Genomic DNA, 23,381 nt, shown 5'->3' on the forward strand with positions numbered 1-23,381 from the left:
AACAATATTCACGCACGAAGTTTGTCCAAGGATATTTTCACTGTAACCTGTACATCCGCGGTATTGTATCTGACTCATACACAGAAAACTTTTTTTAGATCATAACTATGGCAAAATATTAGGTAAGTGTCAAGCTAACCACCGTAGGGTACGATCATGACCCAAGTGTCGTAGTTTCGTAGAGACAAGTGGTTAAAAGGCAGGAACATGAGATGGTTTTGTAACGGAATGTTAACTTTAACTTGTCTCGATTATTTTACGAATTTGGTATGGGGCCTATTGTAATAATATCATTTTAACTGTGTTCAATGTATAGGTTATTTATTGTAAGTCTTGAAAATATCTTCTTCATTTTCGGTTCCCTTTTGTAAATTTGGGGTACTTGAAGTAGTAAAACATAATTTTCATTCTTTAAAGTAAAAAAATAATAATTCATTAACTTTAACCTGTCGATGCCACTTTCTTGAGAATCACTCTTATACCTGCTTCAGTTGACTGTCATCATCAATAGTCATAGTCATAGTCATTTATTTATAATATTTTAAATATTATATGTCAAGTTAATCTGGCGGGGCTGGTTTTCCCGGTGAACCTGGTTTTCAGAGACATTGTCACTTGTTTTGAAGTAATTTCTGGAGAAAATTGATTTCGTCTAACTTATTTATTTATTTATTTACAAACTTTATTGCACATACAAAAAGTACAACAGGTGGACTTAATGCCGCTATGGGCATTCTCTACCAGTCCACCATAAAGCGAAACAGATAAGCGTCCATGTGGGTGCAGTGAGAAATAAATAGAAAAAAACGTAACTTTTGAGCGAAGTAAAATATCTACATTCTAAATACCTAGTCTAAATACCTACTACTTATATAAAGCCGTGTGTACAAAAGTACAGATGTAAAAAAATGTTAGCTGTGAGTATAGGGAATGTCGAATGTGTTTGACCTAATGGTTGACTGGTAGAGAATGCCTTAAGGAATTGAGTCCGCCATTTGTACAATTTTATATCGAGCAATCAAGTTTAAAATAAATAAATATATAATCCGTCGCCATAGTTTTATTTAAATTTAGACCTTGTTTCTCACCTGGATGTCCTGGATGTCCTGGATGATCTGGTTGTCCTGGATGTCCTGGTTGTCCTGGATGTCCTGGTTGTCCTGGATGTCCTGGTTGTCCTGGATGTCCTGGTTGTCCTGGATGTCCTGGTTGTCCTGGACGACCTGGTTGTCCTGGATGTCCTGGTTGTGCTGGACGACCTGGTTTTCCTGGTTGTCCTGGACGACCTGGTTGTCCTGGATATCCTGGATGTTCTGGATATCCTGGATGTCCTGGTTGTCCTGGTTTTCCTGGTTGTCCTGGACGTCCTGGTTTTCCTGGACGACCTGGATATCCTGGTTGTCCTGGTTTTCCTGGTTTTCCTGGACGTCCCGGTTGTACTGGACGACCTGGTTGTCCTGGATGTCCTGGATGTCCTGGTTGTGCTGGACGACCTGGTTTTCCTGGATGTCCTGGTTGTCCTGGTTTTCCTGGTTTTCCTGGTTTTCCTGGTTGTCCTGGACGTCCTGGTTGTCCTGGACGACCTGGATGTCCTGGTTGTGCTGGACGACCTGGTTTTCCTGGTTGTCCTGGACGTCCTGGTTGTCCTGGTTTTCCTGGTTGTCCTGGACGTCCTGGTTGTCGTGGTTGTCCTGGATGACCTGGTTGTCCTGGACGACCTGGTTGTCCTGGATGTCCTGGTTGTGCTGGACGACCTGGTTTTCCTGGTTGTCCTGGATGTCCTGGTTGTCCTGGACGACCTGGATGTCCTGGACGACCTGGTTGTCCTGGATGCTCTGGTTGTCCTGGATGTCCTGGATGTCCTGGATGATCTGGTTGTCCTGGATGTCCTGGTTGTCCTGGATGTCCTGGTTGTCCTGGATGTCCTGGTTGTCCTGGATATCCTGGTTGTCCTGGATGCCCTGGTTGTCCTGGATGTCCTGGTTGTCCTGGATGTCCTGGTTGTCCTGGTTGTCCTGGATATCCTGGTTGTCCTGGATGTCCTGGACGACCTGGACGACCTGGTTTTCCTGGTTTTCCTGGTTGTCCTGGATGTCTTGGTTGTCCTGGATGTCCTGGTTGTCCTGGACGACCTGGTTGTCCTGGTTGTCCTGGGCCTCCTGGATATCCTGGTTGTCCTGAAAAGATTAACAAAATTAGTTATTGCCATTTGACACAGCTTTCATTGACATTTGATGACGTCTTTTGGTCAAGTTTCATGAGATCCATGAAGTGTCGAAGTCGAAGAATTCTCGAGCAGAAACCCTATTTCATTTTTTTTTGTTCTAATTTTGTAAAATAATTATGCTATGTACCTATTGTGTACACTTTTTATAACGAGGAATAGTAGGGCTTTTTCATTAAATTTTTTTTTGTGTATTTAAAATATATTAAATACGGGTCACTTACGTATTTTAAATCGAAAAACGCTCGACTTGTTTCACTCCGTACCGAGGAGCTTCATCAGGAGCTTGCGCTGCTTGCGTTCGTTGCGTTGCGTCTGCGCCGGTCCGTCACCATCAACGCAAGCTCCTGATGACACTCCTCGGTACAGTACGGAGTGAAACATGTCGAGCGTTTTTAGAATAGAATAGAATACCATTTATTTCAGTATAAGTACACAGTTATACAATACATACACAAAAAAAAACTTAACTTTTTCGACTTAAAATACGTGAGTGACCGGTTTTAATATACAGTATGTATCAGAACGAAAGGCAAAGAAAAAGACCCATTAATGTTTAGGTCATACTGAGCAACTTTTACTATGGGACCAACCCCGAAAACGCGGAAGAAAATTTGGATGTTTCATACATTTTGCTGGTCTGATGTTGAAATTTCCTATGGGAGAGTCAATTTTTTTCTCGCGATTTCGGGGTTGGTCCCATAGTAAAAGTTGCTCAGTATGACTTAAACATTAATGGGCCTCTTCCTTTGCCTTTCGTTCTGATGTTCTGATACATACTGTATTATTCAATGAAATAAGTTTACCCTGGCAAGCCAATTTTGTCAGTGGAAAAAAAGCGTGAAATACAAAATGTGTATGGGATATTAATCCGTTGCGCTTACATTTTTTAAATTCACCCCCATTTTCTACTGACAAAGCTGGCTTGCCAGAGTATACATATAGGTACCTAGGTCTACTATTTATTTCATCGAAACTATCGGCATTCTTACCTGGTTTACCTGGGGTGCCTGGTTTTCCTCCATGTCCTGGATGACCTGGGGTGCCTGGTTTTCCTCCATGTCCTGAATGACCTGGGGTGCCTGGTTTTCCTCCATGTCCTGGGTGTCCTGGTCTGCCCGGACCTCCGTGGCCCTCATCACAATCATCGTCCTTGCCACCCTTCTTCACACGGCGTCTGTATTCTTCTTCGCTTTCTTCAGACTTCTTACTTGAAGAGCTCTTTCTGCGTCTGCGCTGCTCCTCAGTTTCCTATGTACAAGAAAATGTGATTAATGTGATTACGAGTAATATAACACTTTAAACTCTCGCGTTTTGTACAGTCACTTCACCTGCAATAATATGTTACTCTTCGAAGGCCGCAAAAATATGTGACACGCTCTTATGGCTCCACAAATAAGATCGTGTCAGATTTTTTTGCGGCATTCATTGTGTAACATATATATATTTTTTTTGGTCTTTGCGTGACCTCAGCTGGTGCAAGGTGCAACTCAGCTGAAACGTCGGTATTCCAGGTAAAAGTAATGAAAGTAAATATATCGCGGTAGACCCGTTTGTGTTATAAATGTGACTAATGTGAGAAAGTGTGATGTATTTAAGTGAAAATAAAAAAAATACATGTTGAAACAATATGTGACTAGGATAAACTTAAGTTAGTATGTTATGTTATAGCGAACATATATTTGTAACTTATACTAGTACCTAGTACCTAAATGGTTTATATACCTAAGTAAGTAAAGAGAGGGAGCCTATTTCTGCCAACAAACTGTTATACAGTTTGGCGGAGGTTAGTACCTATGTGAAAATATATGAATAAATGTTTCATTTATTTGTTTTTTATTTAAAAGGCATACTTACTTTTATAAATTCGATTTAGATAATGTAGATTAGTTTGATAAATCTTCAATTGCAACACAAGATGGTTCGACGATCTATCTGGTTAAGGTCGCAATCGCAGGGCGCCAAGTCAGAAAACTTTTGGTACCTATGTAAGTTGAACCAAACTCTTAGACAAATTTTCTTACCTCAGAAGACTTGGACTTAGACTTCGACTTAGAGATTCTCCGAAGCTTGGACTCTTCGCTCTCAGATTCGGAGCTAGATTTAGAGCTGCTTGACTTCCTGCGTCTCCTTTCCTCGATTTCCTTGGAGGTGTCACCGTGTTTCTTCTGAGAAGACTTAGAGATTCTCTTACGACTGGACTCTTCGCTCTCAGATTCGGAGCTAGATTTTCTGCTTGCCCTCTTGCGTCTCTCTTCCTCCTCGCTTTCCTCGGAGGTGCGCCCGCGCCTTTCCTTAGAAGACTTAATTTTACGACGTCTGGAGACTTCGCTCTCAGATTCGGAGCTAGATTTAGAGCTGCTTGACTTCCTGCGTCTCCTTTCCTCGATTTCCTTGGAGGTGCCACCGTGTTTTTTCTGAGAAGACTTAGAGATTCTCTTACGCCTGGACTCGTCGCTCTCAGATTCGGAGCTAGATTTTCTGCTTGCCCTCTTGCGTCTCTGTTCCTCCTCGCTTTCCTCGGAGGTGCGCCCGCGCCTTTCCTTAGAAGACTTAATTTTACGACGCCTGGAGACTTCGCTCTCAGATTCGGAGCTAGATTTAGAGCTGCTTGACTTCCTGCGTCTCCTTTCCTCAATTTCCTTGGAGGTGCCACCGTGTTTTTTCTGAGAAGACTTAGAGATTCTCTTACGACTGGACTCTTCGTTCTCAGATTCGGAGCTAGATTTAGAGCTGCTTGACTTCCTGCGTCTCCTTTCCTCGATTTCCTTGGAAGTGCCACCGCGTTTTTTCTGAGAAGACTTAGAGATTCTCTTATGACTGGACTCTCCGCTCTCAGATTTGGAGCTAGATTTAGAGCTGCTTGACTTCCTGCGTCTCCTTTCCTCGGTTTGCTTAGAGTTGCGCTCGCGCTTTTCCCTTCTCTCTCTCTGTTCGCTGCTCTCTCTTGCGCTGGCTTGTCTGCTGTTGGATTTCTTGGAGCTGTAGCTGAAATAAACAAAATAATAAATATTTGACGACCTGTCCGGCCTAGTCGGTAAATGAAGCCGATGGTCCGTTCGAATCCCAGTAAGGGATAATACTTAAGATATTTATATTATTTATTCCCGAATCATGGGTGTTTTCTATGTATTTGTATATTGCAAAGCCTGACCTGGAATACGTATATGATCATCACGCGCCATGTTGCGGAATTTCACTGGAACTATTTTTTTCATAGGTACTGAACTGTCAGCTGAGAATAACAGCGCCCTCTTGACAATGATCATATATTAGTTACTGGTCAGGCTTGATATGTACCTATTGTCAAAGACATATGTAACTTCGTATAAGACGAATAAAGTCTAAGGAAAAAACGTGCCTCGGAATTCAAGTAAAAGTCATTCTCGAATAGATGCCGCACACACCTTTAGCCTATCGGCTAGATGGCGTGACGACACCGTTTCATATTTAACAATTTTAACACATATATATCAGTGAATGAACATGGGTCAAAATGATATAAAAATAATAAAATAATTTATCCATATATATACATTTTTTGATAACTTTATACGTTTTCATTTTGAGTTTTAGTCGTGTGTCGATAGATGGCAGTAAATTTACAGTGACTACAAAATTTACAATGACAGGACCCCTCTATCTATACTATCTATTCTTTTTGCTATTGTTGTCTGAGTCTACAACTTCAAGCCTTCTAGAGCTTACTGTGGGCCTTAGTCGAATTTTTAGGGATGTCTTGTAATATTTGTAATATCAATGTTAATCAATGTCAATCTTCTTCCTAGTTTTATGCACCAAGGTTTTCCATTCTATACGATGTTCCGCTATCCTGACAAAGACGGCTGGGTAGAACCCTGGCAGGCCTTCTTTACTATATCGACCCCTTAGATGAGTATATATGCTTTTACTACCGGCTTTTACGACCGGACTGGTACATGCTCGATCGATTGATCCGTGAAATTCTACTTTAACTTAAGTGTCATGTATGTCGTCATGTTGTATCTCTTTTTTGTATAAGTGTAAACTGTATGTTATTTCATTAGACTTAGGTATATCGACCGGGATATGGACCGTGATTACCTTGGGTCGAAATATCGGGAGCTTAAAAACAATACAAAAGGTAATCACGATCCATATCCCGGTCGATATAAGTCTAGTGAAACTAACCGTGCGTTACGCTACGCTACGCTAAAGCGTTAAGGATGACTCACGTTAGACCGGGCCGTGTCCGGGCCGGACCTTCCGGAGCTTACTTTTCTATGACATGACAGGCGATCACGTGATGCTTTCAATAGAAAACGATGTGCCGGAAGCTCCGTCCCGGACACGGCCCGGTCTAACGTTAGTCATTCTTTACGCTCTCTCTCTCAATTGTAAGGCGGCTATCGTGTGGACTTACCTCTTCTGTTCGCTGGCCGATTGCTGGGCTGACTGCGCCTTCTTAGAGCTCTTGGAGCTGTTTTGCACACGGGTGCCTCCTCGGATGAGGAGTTCGTCACGCTCATTTTGCTCGGCGTGGCTCTGCTTGGCTGATTTGGCAGACTGGCGTTCGTCGCTTTCTTCGACTAAAAAAAAAGTGAAATAGATTAGAATTAGTCCAAGAAAAGTTTGCAATGATTTTGATAGCCCACCCAGTGCAACTAGCTGTTATTTATATGTCATAATTTCATAGAAGTTTGACGTTTAAAATAACACTTACCTACACTGCGTGTTCAAAATCGCTGCAGACTTTTCTTGGTCTAACTCTATTACGATATCGATATGATTATTTAGAAGGAAAGAAAGGTATGGAAACTTGCGACGGAAGATATGGACATCGGGCGGGCATAACCTTTTATCTGAATTACTCTAAAACTATATTACTGTTTAAAATTTTGCTCGTCAAATCTCTTGGCTATATCACTAGCTATTTTGTACTAAAAATATACTGCTATGGTACAAATGTAGTGCATAATTATTTTCCATCGTATTTTCCCGGCAACTCACAAACTCGTGTCAGTCTCGGTACAAAATCCCTAAGCTGTTGGTAGGGATTTTGAGGTTGGCTGAAGTAAAACGACAAATACGATCGTTGCCGAGAAAATACAATGGAAAACAATTAATGCACTACATCTGCAGGGTAACGATATATACGTATAAATGAAAATTAGGCATATTTTTTTATATAAATCGAGCCAACTTTAATTTTTAAAGTGTTAGTTGGAGTCTGCCCTTAAAAATATAGTCTAAGTTAACCGTGTAAATATTTTCACCAAAAATTAATCCTATTTTGAGTTTACCCCCTCTTTAAAATAGGAAATATAATTATATTTGTCTTTAGCTAACTACACTTCGCAGTTGCAGATGGAAACCTGCATCACGACGCCTCACGATGTTATCCTTCACCCAAAAGCAGTGATAAACATCAAATGATATTTAAGTTGCGAAAAACTCACAGAAATCAGAAATTCAAAGGTGTATGTGAAGTTCCCAATTCGAATTGAGCTAAGTGAGTGGACTAGCCCAAGCCCTCTCGCGTACGAGAGGAGGCCTGTGCCCAGCAGTGGGACGTATATTGGCTGAAATTATTATTATTATATTAACTACACTTACCACCGTAGCGGGTGCTCTTCTTTGAGGACCGGCTAGAGTCAGCAGACGCACTTTCGGAGGCGTCTTGCTTTGCACTTTTCTCCGACTTTTTGCTCACAAACCCTCCTGAAAACAAGCAAGGAAAATTAATGCTGGAACTAATATGGAATTTATAAATATGAAACATTTACACAATGACGTCACGGTCAACTCACCTACTTATATTTCTATCCGATTTATTAAATACACATTAAATAGAACTTGTGTTTAAAAATAACTTCTATCTATCTTTTTCTAATAATTATCTGGTGCTTTATTTTATGCATGGTTTGAAATAATTTATTTTAAACAGTCAAATACCCTATTATGTTTTTAGATACTAACCCCTGCCGATGATAATCTGTTGCTGACTATTGGCACGTGAGGAAGTCGACTGTTGTTGCTGCGCAGAGCTGGCCTGGTGGTTCGATTCCTGTTCGGTGACGTGTCCTAAAATATAAACACAATAAGTTTTTGTCAAAAATTTCATTTTATGCTTCAATGACATTTTATCAAGTATTTTACTCCCTCGATCTCTTTTATGTAAAGCTTCATACTTCTAATGTAATGTGTTATACAGTGTGGAAAGATAAGTCGGGCCCTGGAGGGAAACTACCTTAAATCCTTAAGCTGGCGCATTTTACTTAAAGGAGACATTCCTTTATTTTTAAAAAGAAACTAAACTGCATTCAAATATTTTCTAAAACTCCGGCCTCGCCCGGGACCCGAACCGACTAAAAATTCCATAAAATAAAAACTCGCAATTTTATTCTACTAGTCCATACAGTTAATGTTAATGATAACATTTCTCCAAGAAACATTAGGTCTTACACTCGTCTGTCGTACAAAATATCCATAAAATCTAATATTTAGTAGGTACTCAAGATTTTTTAGACAAGCCAAATTGAAGAAAAAAAGAAAAATACTTTGAATGCAGTTTTGTTTCTTTTTAAAAATAAAGGAATGTCTCCTTCAAGTAAAATGAGCCAGCTTAAGGATTTAAGGTAGTTTCCCTCCAGGGCCCGACTTATCTTTCCACCCTGTAGATTTAAATCGAATGTAGGTACTCATAATAGGTAATTATTTCACTTATTTATTCAAAAAATGCATGTTGTTAGCTATTAAGAAATGTAATTCCAATTAGCACATAAGGTTGGACTGTAAGTGTTATTTGTATGCAATAAATAAATAAAGTTTTGTTCCAATCTTTTATGGCTGACTGTACTTATCTTTCCACAGGTAACTAATACATTGCTAATATTCATCGGACAATTCTAAAAAATCCAAAGACAATAAGGTTTCGTTGTTTCATCACAGAGTTCCTATGGCCACCTCCTGTCTCCATGATCAGATCAGCTCGATGGTACCATAATATTGCATTGTCACCCGACTTACATAAGTATGCAAATTTTCAGCTTCATTTGAAGTCGGGAAGTGGGACAAATTTAACTTGCAAGATTTGACCCGTACATACATAAGTAGAGTCAGAACAAGAAAAGTCTGCAGCGATTTTGATAGCCCACGCGGTGCAAGTGTTATTACGTCATAATTTAAAGTAACACGTACTGACATATTAAATATATTAAAAGGGTCCTCACGTATTTTAAGTCGAAAAACGCTCGACATGTTTTACTCCGTACCGAGGAGCCCCGAGGAGTGACCCGTTTTTAATATATTTAATAAGTCTGTGTCTCACGGAAGTTTTGTTATTAACACGCACTGAGTGGGCTATCAAAATCGCTGCAGACTTTTCTTGGTCTAACTCTACATACATAGTTTACTTACTTTTTTTTTTTTGTATAGTGAACTTTTGTGACGTTCAAAAATATAGACTTTTATTTAATATTACTAGCATACAAACTTAATACCTAGAAACAAAATAATACCATAAGTAAAACATAATAAAATAACTAACCTAAAAACTTAAAAACTAAATCTAAAAATAAATAAAACTAATCTAAAAATAAATAATTACAAACTATCCTGCGGAATGGTGCCGTAGATGCTGGCAGCATTTCCCCGCTGTATCGCAATACTTATTCTTTGTGCGAGGAAGCTGCCAGCTCTACGATCACCAGTGGCGTCTGCTATCCTTTTGGATAAATCCTTAAATAGCGTAGACGCGTTCGGACCCCACGGGTTTGGTTTACTTACTTACTTAATAGTTAGGTTCATTGCAAGTTAATAAAAAGCTTCTTAAATATAGTCGTATTTCAAGGGCTTTTATAGTCGTATTTTAAGGGCTTCATATGTATCAAGTATATCAGATTGTTATATTTAATCCCTAATTAAAATAGCCGAAAATTAAATAGGCTCTAGTAATACTTTCCGCCTGAAAGCCGTGTCTCCAGGCGTCCTGTGCACTCTTAAGGGGCCCACTGATTGACAGTCCGCCGGACGGTATCGGCCTGTCAGTTGTTCGGAACTGTCAACATTTTGTACTAACTGACAGGCCGATACCGTCCGGCGGACTGTTAATCAGTGGGCGCCCCTTTATGCGATCCGTTGAGAGTAGGGTTGCCAACTTTTTTTTGGTGGAATATAGTATTTTCCAGAATAAGGCATCAAAAATATAGTACAACTACACTTCAAAAAAATATAGTACTTTTAGATAAAATACTAAACATGAGTGTAATATACGTTTAATCGGAAATATAGTATTTTAGCGTACTATAAATTATATAGTATTTTTCCAAAAGTATTAGTACAGAGAGCCAAAATATAGTACAATACTATATAATATAGTACGGTTGGCAACCCTAGTTGAGAGTGAGCTACGAGCGGTCGGACTGAACTGTGAGGCCAGAAGGTTCGCTGAAGATAGGAGCGTCTCTGTACCTCTGGGGTGTCTTAGGACAACAACAACAATTAAAAACACTTCGTGCCCGTCGCCCTCGAGACAGCCGGGCCTTGGGTACGGGAGGCACGTGAGCTCTTCAGAGAGCTTGGCAAGCGCCTCAGGGAGAAGGGGAATGACCCCCGTTCTGAGTCATGGCTCCATCGCCATACAGCGGGGTAACGCTGCTAGTGTGACGGGGACGTTTGGACCCGGCATGGCTCAGAACGGGTTTTAGTTTCTTAAGCTTTGTACATGTTGTTAAATAAACAGATAATTAATATTAAAAATCCAACAACATGGACGCAACTGAAATTGTTGAGGTTATTATCTTATGTAGGCTATCTAATCTATCTATGGTAAAGCTACCACCACAAATCCAGTGTTCTAAGTTTAAATTTTAATTAGGAGTTGTTGTCTATGATGTTCTAGAATAACAGTTGGTCTGCAAATAAAATGCTGATATGGTGAAGACGTGTTTTTATACAGCATAATTGCGGTCGCACTTCGAAACTAAGTACATAGTATAGGGTTGCCATAAGTGTGGGGAGTCAGACCGGGACATTTAAAGAATAATCGGCCAAGAGCATGTCGGGCCATGCTCAGTGTAGGATTTCGTATTTTCCATTCTGTCAAAATAAGCCAAATGGGGGTTAATAGTAGGTAAGTATCATGTAAGTACATTACAAGCATAAGGGAGTACTTTTACTAAGAAAAGAAGATTTTTTGTAATAACTCAAAACCGACTGGACCGATCATGTTCGCTATAGTTTTCATTGAAAGTACATATGTATTTATTAAACTTTTGTTTCACGATTTTTTTTCATATTTTTTGGACCCATTGTTCAAAAGTTAGAGAGGGAGATACACATTGTTTTTTTTTTCGAAGCGATTATTTCCGAAAATATTTACTATATCAAAAAATGGTTTATGAAGACCCGTATTCGTTTTGAAAGACCTATCCAACGATACTCCACACTTGGGACAAAGCAAAAAAAAAATCAAAAAAAGTATTTTGTATGGGAAGTGCCCAGCCCACCACAAAAAAAATTTTTTTTTAGTTTTTCTTTTACCGTTCTGTCACAATGCATGAATTATGTATCCATGCCATACCAAATTGCAGCTTTCTAGCACTAACGACCACGGAGCAAAGCCTCGGACAGACAGACAGACATGGCGAAACTATAAGGGTTTCTAGGTGACTACGAAACCCTAAAAAGTAGTAAATGTAGAAAAAAAGGAACTTTTATTACAACAATAGGTAACATAAAAGGTTTAGCCCTTGCCTAAACACAATGAAACAACTTTTAACACAGTCATTAAATGCCAGCAACCCGCCAGTCGGGTTCTCTGTTTGTAGTCGCTTTTCGCTACAAAGCGGAAAATGTACGTTATATTTTTTATATTTTACCTTGATTATTCGTTGTTTGTTGATTTTCAATATTATTCTAAAATTTATTTTGATCTTATTAAGGGAGAAAGGCTTTAGAAAGTAAAAAAAAATATGATAGTTATTTTACCATTTTTGTTTAGTTTTCAATAAAGAGGGAAGTACGAGAAAATTTTGTTACTTAAGAATTGCCTAACTTGTTAAAAAAAGAACTTTAAGATAAATTTCTACAAGTATACATTTTCTGACATGTTTAAAATACACCATATTTTTTTTAATGCATATTTAATACCTTTGAAATGATATTTAATGTTACGTACGCGCTTTTTCACGCCGCGCGTGTTTCCCGAAAATGAGGCGCGGAGGTCTGTGTTCAGCGTTGAATAAAAAGTATAAATAATGGAGATAGAGTTCTGCAAGTATAGACTTTTTTAATAGGGAATATCCTCCACTTTTATAATATTAATTTGGTTTCTTAAATATGAATACTTTTTGAGATATTGGGGAAATAAGAAATATCTGCTTTTTCCCCCTTTTTTTGTTTAATAACTTTTGATATTTTTTGTGTGCTAATAAACGCATCCAATACATTTTTCTAGACAACATTACGAATCTAATGAGTAGTATCTCTATTTTTCACCGATTTCAGTTTCTCGAGCGGACAAGTGTCCACGTACGATTAGCCTAGCTAGTTAGACTAGTCGTGTTTATTGTTGGACTGTTGGTATATGTATATTTACCAAGTCCAGCCCCCTACTAGATAACTAAATAGTTACTATGATCTTTAAAACCGGGACAATTTGCTTATCGGCCGGGACACCGGGACACCATGCTTCAAACCGGGACATGTCCCGGCGTACCGGGACGTATGGCAACCCTAACATAGTACGCGAGCGCCTTTGTGTGATGACCGCTAGTTGTTAACGCGAACAATTATACCTATAATAAATCTTTTCAGTTCAAATTAAACCACCTATTAGGTTTAGGTCCTAGTCTCAAAAAAAAAACGTACCTACGGGTTAAATTTCAACTGACCTCCAACGCTTTTGACAATGCTGTGGCTAGCTTCATCTTTTTGGCTAGCACTAGCTTGTGCCTGCGCTTGTTGGCTTTGCTTCTTCTCTATGATGGTATTCCCACCAGCTTTCTTGATGATGCTGGAGGAACTCTCGTCCGAGCTGCTGGATGCACTGGCAGCTGCCTTCTTGGAGGAGCTGGAGTACTCTTCAACTTCTTCGAAACCGGGCCTGGGTTCTGCAAATAAAGTATAGTATTTGTTTCCGCTACCCAAAGGTTGTCTGGACGAGATCGCTCTTTATCGATGACATGGCAAATCAAATAATTACAATTTTGATTGCGAGAGATATATTATAATCATAACCGAGTGGTCTGGAACACTTTCGTCATGGATTTTCTAGTATGGAAGTATGTAGGGTAGACCGGGGGCAATAGTACCATTTTTTGGATAATGGTTCCTAGTTCAGAATGTATATGAGCTGAACCAAAACTGTACGTACATATGAAATAGTAGGTTATTGATTTACGTATTTATGAGGGTAATTGTTAATAAACGGTAAGAGTATGGTAGAAAATCCCGTTTTTCGTCAACGATTCCTTGTGGTACAGTTGATCCTTCGTGCGGGTCAATAGTAACATAAATAATTGGAATGTAAATAAAACCCAAATAATATGTTTATTATATGAAGGTTTATTATTTTAGAGCTTAACTGTAATCAATATTTTCAGTTAAGAATGAGAATATTCAAATACCAATCTAACTGTAGGATTATTTAGTTTTGAATAATATGACAAAATATTTCTCGTAAATACTTACTTTGATCACTCGAAAACAAAAATGGTCTCTTAGCACCTCCGTTCCGCGTCGTAGCGAGCGGCCGACTACTGAGCGGGTCCAGACAAGTACCTATTGGGCTTTATCGTGTATACCCACATATTCATATTTCGTTGTAATTGTGAAGATAATAACGATGCTACCATTGCCCCGTGGTACTATTGCCCCCGATCTACCCTACCTATGTGATTTTTTTTGTGTTCTCTACTCAAAAGTACGTAGTATTTGATCCTTATTAGGATTTTCCTATTGGAGAAAAAAGTGTCCCAAAATTTCCAAACATTTTTCGTTCCTACCATTCCGTTACCGTCATACAAAGTCTATGATGATGGCAACGGAATGGAAATAAAAATCTTGGGGCACTCTTACTTCTATTAGGATCGAAAAGCTCGCGATTCTGAGTAGAAATAACATGAATATTACCAATTCTAAACAAAAAGTGTAATTTCCAATCTTTAATAAAACTAGCGACCCGTCCCGGCTTCGCACGGGTTAGCAAATGATACAGTTAAACCTTCCTTAAGAATCACTCTATTTATAGGTGAAAACCGCATGAAAATCCGTTCAGTAGTCTTTGAGTTTATCGCGAACATACAAACACACAAACAGACAGACGCGGCGGGGGACTTTGGTTTATAAGGTGTTGAATGATGATCCACCAATGCTTAATTGTGTATTTATTGAAACGGTTAAGCTCTATGTATTAAAATTGTAAATAATACTACAGGGGCATATTTAGAAATTTGGCACCCCGGGCCAATACGTTTCGCCGCCCCAGAAGTCAAGGAAGAAAAACAAAATGCAATTCGCCAGGGGCGCCATATAGCCCATACGCCGCCCCTAGCGGATTGGCGCCCCGGGCCATGGCCCAGATGGCCCTATGGTAAATACGCCCCTGAATAAATAATAAATACTTACGTGGCAGGCCGCTGACGGCCACGAGAGCCTGAAAACACAAAAGAAAACGTCAAGAACTATGGTAAATGGTGATCTTTATATCATAAATACCTATCTATAAATATATATATAGGCGCGGTAGGTCACCAATGCGTTGGTCAGACCTAGTCAAAAGTGCATTCAATGAACCACTCCATGAATGTACAAGAAGGGCTACAGTACGGGAGGAATGGCGACGGATTGTGAAGCTTGCCACCGGCCCTGATATGACGACCACGACCACTCTGACAAGAGCATGACGACAAAGAAGAAGATCTATAGATATACTTATACTTCCATCTCTAGTGGAAACACTATAGCCCAAACTTGTAAAATAAGAGAGACATGGGCCCAGTAGTGGGACTATAGTGGGACATTATGTAATGGTGGATTGGACGACCGCAAATGAATTAAAAAAAATCCTTGATAGTAATAATCATAATTTGACTTACTTAATCTTAATATAAATAAGTACCCACAGTTAGGAAAACATTTAATAGTTTAAAAAGACAATAGAACGTTATTTTTTAGTGTAAAGCACTAGGAGAGGAAACCCGGTTCTAATTCTAATAAGGTAACATTTATAATTTATAACGCAGTGGTGGACTATTATTTTTTAAAGAAATATTTTTTGATGCTCATTGAATACGCTTTAGTAAATATTTTTAATATTCCTAATGATTCTAAATTTTTCGTTTTAAATTCGGATAAATTCGAAGTAGCTCTACCAATGCCTTAATTATAAAATAATTAACAGCGCACGGCCCTAGCTGTCCGGCTGGGCAAAAAAAACATTGAAATCCCAGCAAAAGACAAATAAAAATTATAAAAATGCATCTAAACTATACAACTTACTTCGGAGCGTTGTACAGTCAACTGTAAAAATATGGGTGTAGACAACTTACTCAAAAATATGTCCCATAGTTCTTAATTCACTGACATAAGAGTTATGGGACATATTTTTGAGATGATTTGTACACCCATATTTTTACAGTTGACTGTACTAGAAAATATACCTACGCTAGAATTTATTCACGAAAAAGTAACTGCATGTGTGTTCAAGTCTACTTTTTCATTATAGATGCTAAAGAAGCTTTTGAACAACTAAAGTTGAAGGCATCCAAGAAATTATGAGTTTTTTTTTAGCTATTTATGCCTTGTGATTGAAAACCTCGCAACGCTCTGGAATCCATCTCTTGCTCGGCTTCCAACAGCGCAAAACTTTGCTGTTTTCGAAATTTGAAAAGACTAGGTAGTAGCTACATATTCGCGGCGTTTGGTGTGGAAACCTTGGGGCCGTGGGGACCTAGCGCGCGTCGCCTCTATGAGGAGCGTCAAAGCGCCTCATAGAGGCTTCTGGTGACCAGAGGGCTGGCCAATATTTTGCCCAACGGATCAGCATTGCCATCCAGCGGGGCAATGCGGCCATCCTTCTGGGCACCCTACCGAGCGACTACGACTTAGGTACATTTTTTTAACAAAAGTTTTTTTAGTGTTTTATTATGTTATAAAGACAAGATAAATAAAGATAATATGATATAAGACAAATTATACTCACCACCACGCTCAAAAGAGCTATAGACAGCTTCATGGTGTGGCTTTGGCATTTCTCGACTTACCACAGGCTTATATACCCCGCGGTGCAAGCTGAACAAATATTGGAACGGCTGAAAAATGACGTAGGTATTTTAATTAACAATTAATTTAATTTATTGGTTTTACATTACAATGTGCGTCCTCTACGGGACAGAAGAGCTGTTTGGGCCATGAAAACCGCGTTTAACCAGGCGTGGCTCACTCCGCGATTTCGTCGCTTTGCTACAGGTAGCTTAAAAGTACATCCGTTCCACACCAATTATGTTACATACGCGCCAATAGAATTTCAACCTTAGGAGTCCAATGTATGGTTTATATTCGATTGGACTTTCGGGAAAAGTGACTTGTCATTCAATTAATCATCAAATCTGCATTATTTTTAATATATTTGCGTTTTTTGGGAAAACCGTGTAATTTGGTGCGGCCTGGAAAACAGTTAAGCCCGATTTAGACGATGAGAGAACTCGCATGCGAGTTTCATACCATTGCGGGTTTTGATTGGTCGGTTGAATTGGACGTAATGCACAGTCCGCAATGTAACTAAAATCGCATGCGAGTTCGCGCGCCGTCTAAATCAGCCCTTAATAGGAATAGTAGACTAGTTTAGCTCAGGAGCACCGCGAGCTGGCCCTGACCAGCTACAAAATCTTCCTCACATCGACGATGACTGACCTCCCCACACGGTGGGGAGTGACCAGCAGCAGCCGTCGCAGCCGGGAGGCGGACACGGCCTCTCATACCTACCTCCCCTCCCTTTATCCTTAAATGCATGATTTTTTCTTTTCGCCCGAAATTAATATATGTACATACATAATTACGTACGTACAGAATTGTTTGCCGATTCTAGGAAAAATAGTAAAAAAAATATAACTTCGATTTTCACTGCGAAATCAGTGTTAGAAGTTGAATTGGCTAAATCATATTTATGTAAATATGTAATTTTCAGTAATAGATATATGATTTTTTTTACTACCATTAGAAAGGTACACTATTTGTGATATACCTATGATAAAGTTTTTAAATATAAAATAATTACAAACCCCGAAAAAATTATCAACTTCTGGATTTTTCCAAGTTTTCCGACTTTTCGTCTTAAAACGAATGTAATTTTTATAAATTAAAAATATTGCGTAAATTTAACCCTTAAATCATCACCCTACTACTTGACGTTTGGTATAAAGGTGCGTTCAAGAACGTAAGCCTTTTTTTTAAATCTGTGAGCTGTCTAATGCTTTGTAGACATTTGGCAACACTATGCATTTAACTTAAGGGCAGGGCCGTCTTAAACTATGCTGGGGCCCTTGGGCACATAAGAATTTGGGGCCCTTTTGGAAAGTAAAGAAAGCGAATTAAACTAACATTTATCTAGTATGATCTTCTATTTATTATGGGTAATCATTGTAACCAAATATACTGTTACTGTCTGTCCTTCAGGGCCCCCTGAAGATTGGGGCCCTGGGCACGGGCCCCGTGTGCCCTTATGGTAAAGACAGTACTGCTTAAGGGTGGTATCGAATGAAACTCATGCAAGGAGCACCTCGCCGCTACAGTATCTCGCCCACGAGATAGACTACCCGACTTTTTACCTATCTTGATAGGTAACCGTCGCGGCGTCCCTGTGCTAAACCTACAGATATTTAAGGGTAACATAATAATTATAAATAAAAAAAAATAAAAATAAAAAAAGCCTTTTATTTCTTGCAAACTAGTACAAAGTCAACTTATTTAGTTTAAATTAAGTTTAAAGAGGAATAAACATTATAATTATGATAGTTAATCAAATGTCATTATTTTCACAAAAATTAAATTAAAAATTGAATTAAAATACTATGCATATTCCTACGAAGCAAGAACCCCTTCTCGGGTAAAGGCCTCCTCCAGAGAGTGCCAGTTAGATCTGTCTTGTGCTGTTAGAGTCCACTTTTGGCCAGCGATTTTTGCAATGTCATCCGACCATCGCATGTAAGGTCTTCCATCTCTACGTTTGCCTATTGGTCCGGGCCACGTCGTTATCTGGTTTGTCCATCTTTTGTCTGCCATCCGTGCGACGTGACCTGCCCATAATAATTATAATAAACAAAAAATCCATAATTATAAATATAGAGTGATGTTTTACGTTCCATCTAACGTTCTTGTAATTTGGCATGTGCGATAAATAAGTAGGTATTTAATTCAGTTCAATTCAATATTTTTTATTTCGAATAAAAAAATCCATTAACGCTCCATAGCGTATCTATAGCGTACTGACTAAAATTGGTTCAGGCGGAGTATGTCACTTTCTTAGGACGTCACATTCTGAGGACGTCACATTCTGAGTTCGTCACTTTCTGAGTACGTCACTTTCTGAGAACGACACTTTCTGAGGACGTCACTTTCTGAGTTCGTCACATTCTGAGTTCGTCACTTTCTGAGTACGTCACTTTCTGAGAACGCCACTTTCTGAGGACGTCACTTTCTGAGTTCGTCACTTTCTGAGTACGTCACTTTCTAAGAACGCCACTTTCTGAGTACGTCACTTTCTGAGAACGCCACTTTCTGAGTACGTCACTTTCTGAGGACGTCACTTTCTGAGAACGCCACTTTCTGAGGACGTCACTTTCTGAGTACGTCGCGTTTTTTTAGCATAGGTACGATTTAACAGTATAATATACCTGCACGAAAAATTTATACTGCCAGCAACCAGATTAGCTGTTCGACATACGGTCGCTTTTATATCCTACATACCAATACCAATCTCTGTTTGCCTTACGCCTGACTGGTAGAGAATTCCATTTGGCAAAACGTCCTATGTTTCGTGCAATAAAGTGAAAAATAGAGAAATAAATAATAAAAAAACAATCTAATTATGTATAAAACATTATTTAATTCAGAATACTTAGAAACTACAAGCAGCAAAACATTTAGCCACAGATTGGAGTTAGGCCGGCAACAGCTTCGATTCAATACACATAAATGTTTCGCACAGTAGGAACCATGATTTTATCATTCGCCGCTGTGATTAGCTGGTGAAGGTATCATGGCAAGCTCGCTGACACCAGTAGAAGTTCATTCCCACATATTTACATTTAAACGGACTGCCGCTCCTTTCGTGACAACATACCGCGTCTTCTGTCATGTCTCCATAAACTCACGTCTTTTTTCTGATGATAGTGTAAATTTTGGATATCTGCGTATAAAAATCAGCTCTTGCAGTTTTGGTTCAGACAATATTTCTTCTCGTGTCACCTGTGGAGAATAGGCGTCAAAGGATTTTTTCTTCATATCGGCAACGGCATATTCAGAATATATGTTCAGCCATCAATCACTTCTGCGTATGGAGTGATCCATACTCTCATAGTTCTCATGTTCTGCATATATTTAATGTAATTTATTTGTTTGTTTTCTTCCTATATAGGTTACACGATGAATTTTTAAATTAATATTACATTGTACTTTTAGCCTGACAATAAAAATCTATCATGTCGCCGATTTGACATCGCTGATTTTTTTTTCTATTTAAAATCCGAAACTACAAAAAGGTTATAAAGTTTGTCAAAGGACTGTCTCATTTCAAACATAGACCGAGATAAACATACTATCTTTGTCTTACACTAGTACTAGCACCCAAAAGAAAAGGATGAGTGTAGTTTTTATTGTTCTTATTTAATGAAAAAATTTGTTTGACCACTTACAGTCCGTTAACTCTCAGAATGAACTTCGTTTTTCGGGTAACATCGGACGTTATCCCGTAATAGAAAATGACAGCGTCGTACTGATTTAGTTGCAACTTGCAATCCAACACTCAAAACTATACAGGGTGGTCTATACCACAACGTCCAAATTTTTTTTTAGATTCCTCAATTCAATTATAGAATATGTATGTTAGCCGGTTTGTCGTAGTTTTCGAGTTATGAATTTTTGAACTTTTAACTTTTGTTAAGAAATTCCGGGCCGAACTAATTAATTTATTTAAAAAAACTATTGAACTTTTTTGAATGTTTCTTTTTATAACATAATCCTTTACAAACGACGCAGTTGCTAAAAAAATCAGCATCCTCACTTGGCTGCGAGTTGGAAAAAAAGACAAAAGTCAAAGTTTTACGTTCAAGCAGGTCAAGTTTAGATTTTACCTAATTAAAAAAAAACATGCGAGTTCAACGACTTTTGGTTATTTTAGAAACTGCTAGTCCCTAAGTTTTTTTTAAAGGTAAAAAAAGTGACAATAGTCATAATTTGACAGAGTCACCGGTCAAAGGAATCGAGGTGGAAAGTTCCCAAATTAGTAATCTGATAGCCCACGTAGTGAAGAATCTAAAAAAAAACAACGGGATGCACTCCGGGAGTGCCGGCAGAAGTGAAAACTCAATGACATTGTAACAGTTTTTCGATCAGGTCACGTGTCCGTCTTACGTCTTACGAATCTTACGGTCACGTGACCTGTCGCGAGTTTAACATTTTTTCCCCATCACAAAAAGTCCACAGCGCCGCTAAAGAAGTTTTCACTTAAAAATTTTGGACATCGAGGTTTGTACCTCCCTGTATAGAGTAGTTAATACCACCATAACTAGTAGGTAAATATTTAGATTTATATTAAAATATGTGACTTTTAAGTACCTACTGTATAATTATTTACAAATTAAATTTAAAATTTTTGTTTTAATTTATTTTTTTATGTTAAAGTAAATTTTAATTAAAACTAGAGATTAAATAAAAAAAACACAAACCATAAAAAATATACTTACCTACAAAAAAATATGCCTGTTATTATTACCACTATAAATTCAGCGAGAAGTAGTAAATGACGGTGTGACGTTCTGCTTTCAAATTCTGATTCTATTTTATTTAGATTATGACAAAAAGTCAAATAGCAATATAGTCATCAACCAAATATTAAGCATAACGTCATTAAATTAGAGCTTGTTTTACATTGAGACAATAGGTATCCCTAACTTTTTGCGAGTGAGTAAGAAAGCAGAACAACAGTATCACCTTCGCGTGTTACCGCCGATATCCGATGTATCTTTCTAAAATACGAAGGTCATTCTGAGAGTTAACGGACTGTAGATAATATGTTGAGCTAGCTTCGACCCGCGACTTCATCTGCTTGGAAATATGATGATGATGATGATATCGTACCTATGCTAAAAACGTGACGTACTCAGAAAGTGACGTCCTCAGAAAGTGGCGCTCTCAGAAAGTGACGTCCTCAGAAAGTGACGTCCTCAGAAAGTGGCGTTCTCATAAAGTGACGTACTCAGAAAGTGACGAACTCAGAATGTGACGTCCTCAGAATGTGACGTCCTAAGAAAGTGACATACTCCGCCTGAACCCTAAAATTTGGGTGCCATGTAATCCCATCATATGTGCATGCAGCGGTCTTATCTCTGGTCAATGATCTGCATTTTGATTTCAGTACTATCTCTTAAAGTTGAATGAAGTATAGTCATATCTAGAGATGCAACGGATAGTTGTTTGGCCGGATAACTGATACCGGATATTCGGCCTGACTATCGGACGAATATCCGGTATCCGGCCGCCGAATATTCGGCCGGCGAAACAATACCTAAGCTATATTTCGGTTTTTCAGGTGCGCATTGTGCAGGGGTTGACCTGTTTGCTAGTGAACGTTCGCGCGGACTCATTTCTAGGTTCAAAATGAGTGCGCGTGCAAGTCAGTGGAATGTTTAAAGATAATAAAAGAGTACGATTATGACCGTGACTGTTCTTTAAATCCAACTTGTTTAAGTCCAAAATCAGGCAATTTTATTATCCGGTATCCGGCCGGGTAGTAGGTCACTATCCGGTATCCGGCCGGATAATAAATTAGTGGCCGGATAGGCCGGATACCGGATAGTAACCGAATATCCGGTGCGTCTCTAGTCATATCTCTCTATCACTCTTCCCCACTAGTGCGACAGTGATATTTGCGTTTTGTTCGCTACGGAGCGTTAACGATTGCACGTTGGCTACGCACCCTGATGTTTAATAGCAAAGAGAATAGAGTGTATAGAGGCGCGTTGTGAAAGTAAATTATGTTGCCACAGTAAATTTACTGCCATCTTTCGACAGAAGATTAAAACTGTTAGAACGCCATTTGACTTTGATCCTTATTCTTTCACTGATATGTGTTAACTTGTTAAATATTAATATTGACGCCATCTACTCGACATTATTAGGCCAAAGGTAATATGGTGCAATCTTTTCGAGCGATGGGGCCATAACCTTCAGCCTACTCTCGAGTAGATGGCGTTAATATTAATATTTAACAAGTTAACACATATCAGTGAAAGAATAATGATCAAAGTCAAATGGCGATTTAACAGTCGTAATCTTCTGTCGAAAGATGGCAGTAAATGTATTAGGGCTACATAATTTACCATGACAGTAACTCTCTATTGGTAATAGTTGGTAATAGCAATAGTAAGCAACTATTCCATCAGAATCGCTGTTTTAGGGGCCCAGTCTATCCTTGTATTCAATTAAATGAAAAACTACATACAGAGTTAATAAAATGTACTTTTAAACTGTTCAAATATTATGAAAAAGTGTTGCTGACAGCTTGCAATTTATAATATTTACTGTATTTTACACTATGCACGTTGCACGCGGACTTTTAATTCTTTTAAACCTAACTTTAGAATGGAGAGATACCTACATTAGAGCGTAGTGGAGGAAATGGGCTATAACCGCGCGAAAATCGAAGGTCGCAAATCGCGGGCATTTTTCTATGTCACTCTGATTACGCCTTCATTGGAATAAAAGAGAAAGATCCCCGCAACTTGCGAATTTCGGTTTTCGCGGTAGGCCCCCTGAAAGCGATGAATGCATGGCAATAGCAAAAATAAAAACCTACGTGTCTTAGTGCCCCATCACATGAGCGCTTTTTCAACGTGCGTTAAAAAGCGCTTGATTCTACCCGCACGCTAAATTCGATTTAAAGACCAAGGCTTAAAGT

The 23,381-nt window shown here is 38.8% G+C and overlaps 3 protein-coding genes across 3 annotated transcripts in view; 1 reads left to right on the top strand and 2 right to left on the bottom strand.

The window, feature by feature from the left end:
* LOC134802113 (dentin sialophosphoprotein-like) overlaps positions 1–23,381 on the bottom strand; it is a 174,580-nt gene that overhangs the window by 11,594 nt on the left and 139,605 nt on the right. The gene's annotated exons all lie outside the window — the stretch shown is intronic.
* On the top strand, positions 1,526–2,235 carry LOC134802114 (hibernation-associated plasma protein HP-25-like; the record flags this gene model as incomplete). The annotated part of the gene is made up of 3 exons (XM_063774707.1): positions 1,526–1,595; positions 2,031–2,135; positions 2,219–2,235. Coding segments are annotated over 3 exons (192 nt in total), but the record flags the coding sequence as incomplete, so codon positions are not given.
* LOC134802115 (trichohyalin-like) lies at positions 2,480–16,442 on the bottom strand. Its single transcript, XM_063774708.1, has 11 exons — positions 16,410–16,442; positions 14,834–14,861; positions 13,106–13,317; positions 12,303–12,386; positions 10,676–10,793; positions 8,183–8,287; positions 7,820–7,924; positions 6,627–6,792; positions 4,249–5,212; positions 3,217–3,475; positions 2,480–2,571 (listed from the first exon to the last, which is right to left on the bottom strand). Exons 1-11 carry the CDS (start codon positions 16,440–16,442, stop codon positions 2,480–2,482), a joined length of 2,166 nt encoding a protein of 721 aa, XP_063630778.1.

The sequence above is a fragment of the Cydia splendana genome, chromosome 24, assembly GCF_910591565.1.
Source record: "Cydia splendana chromosome 24, ilCydSple1.2, whole genome shotgun sequence".
NCBI classification, from domain to species: domain Eukaryota; kingdom Metazoa; phylum Arthropoda; class Insecta; order Lepidoptera; family Tortricidae; genus Cydia; species Cydia splendana.

Coding starts and splice junctions, on each gene's coding strand:
- LOC134802115 (XM_063774708.1), bottom strand. CDS start 16,442: ATGAAGCTGTCTATAGCTCTTTTGAGCGTGGTG. Junction 12,387..13,105: donor GCCACAGCATTGTCAAAAGC/GTTGGAGGTCAG, acceptor GGCGTGAAAAAG/CGCGTACGTAACATTAAATA. Junction 6,793..7,819: donor GAAGAGCACCCGCTACGGTG/GTAAGTGTAGTT, acceptor CTTTTTTTTTAG/TCGAAGAAAGCGACGAACGC.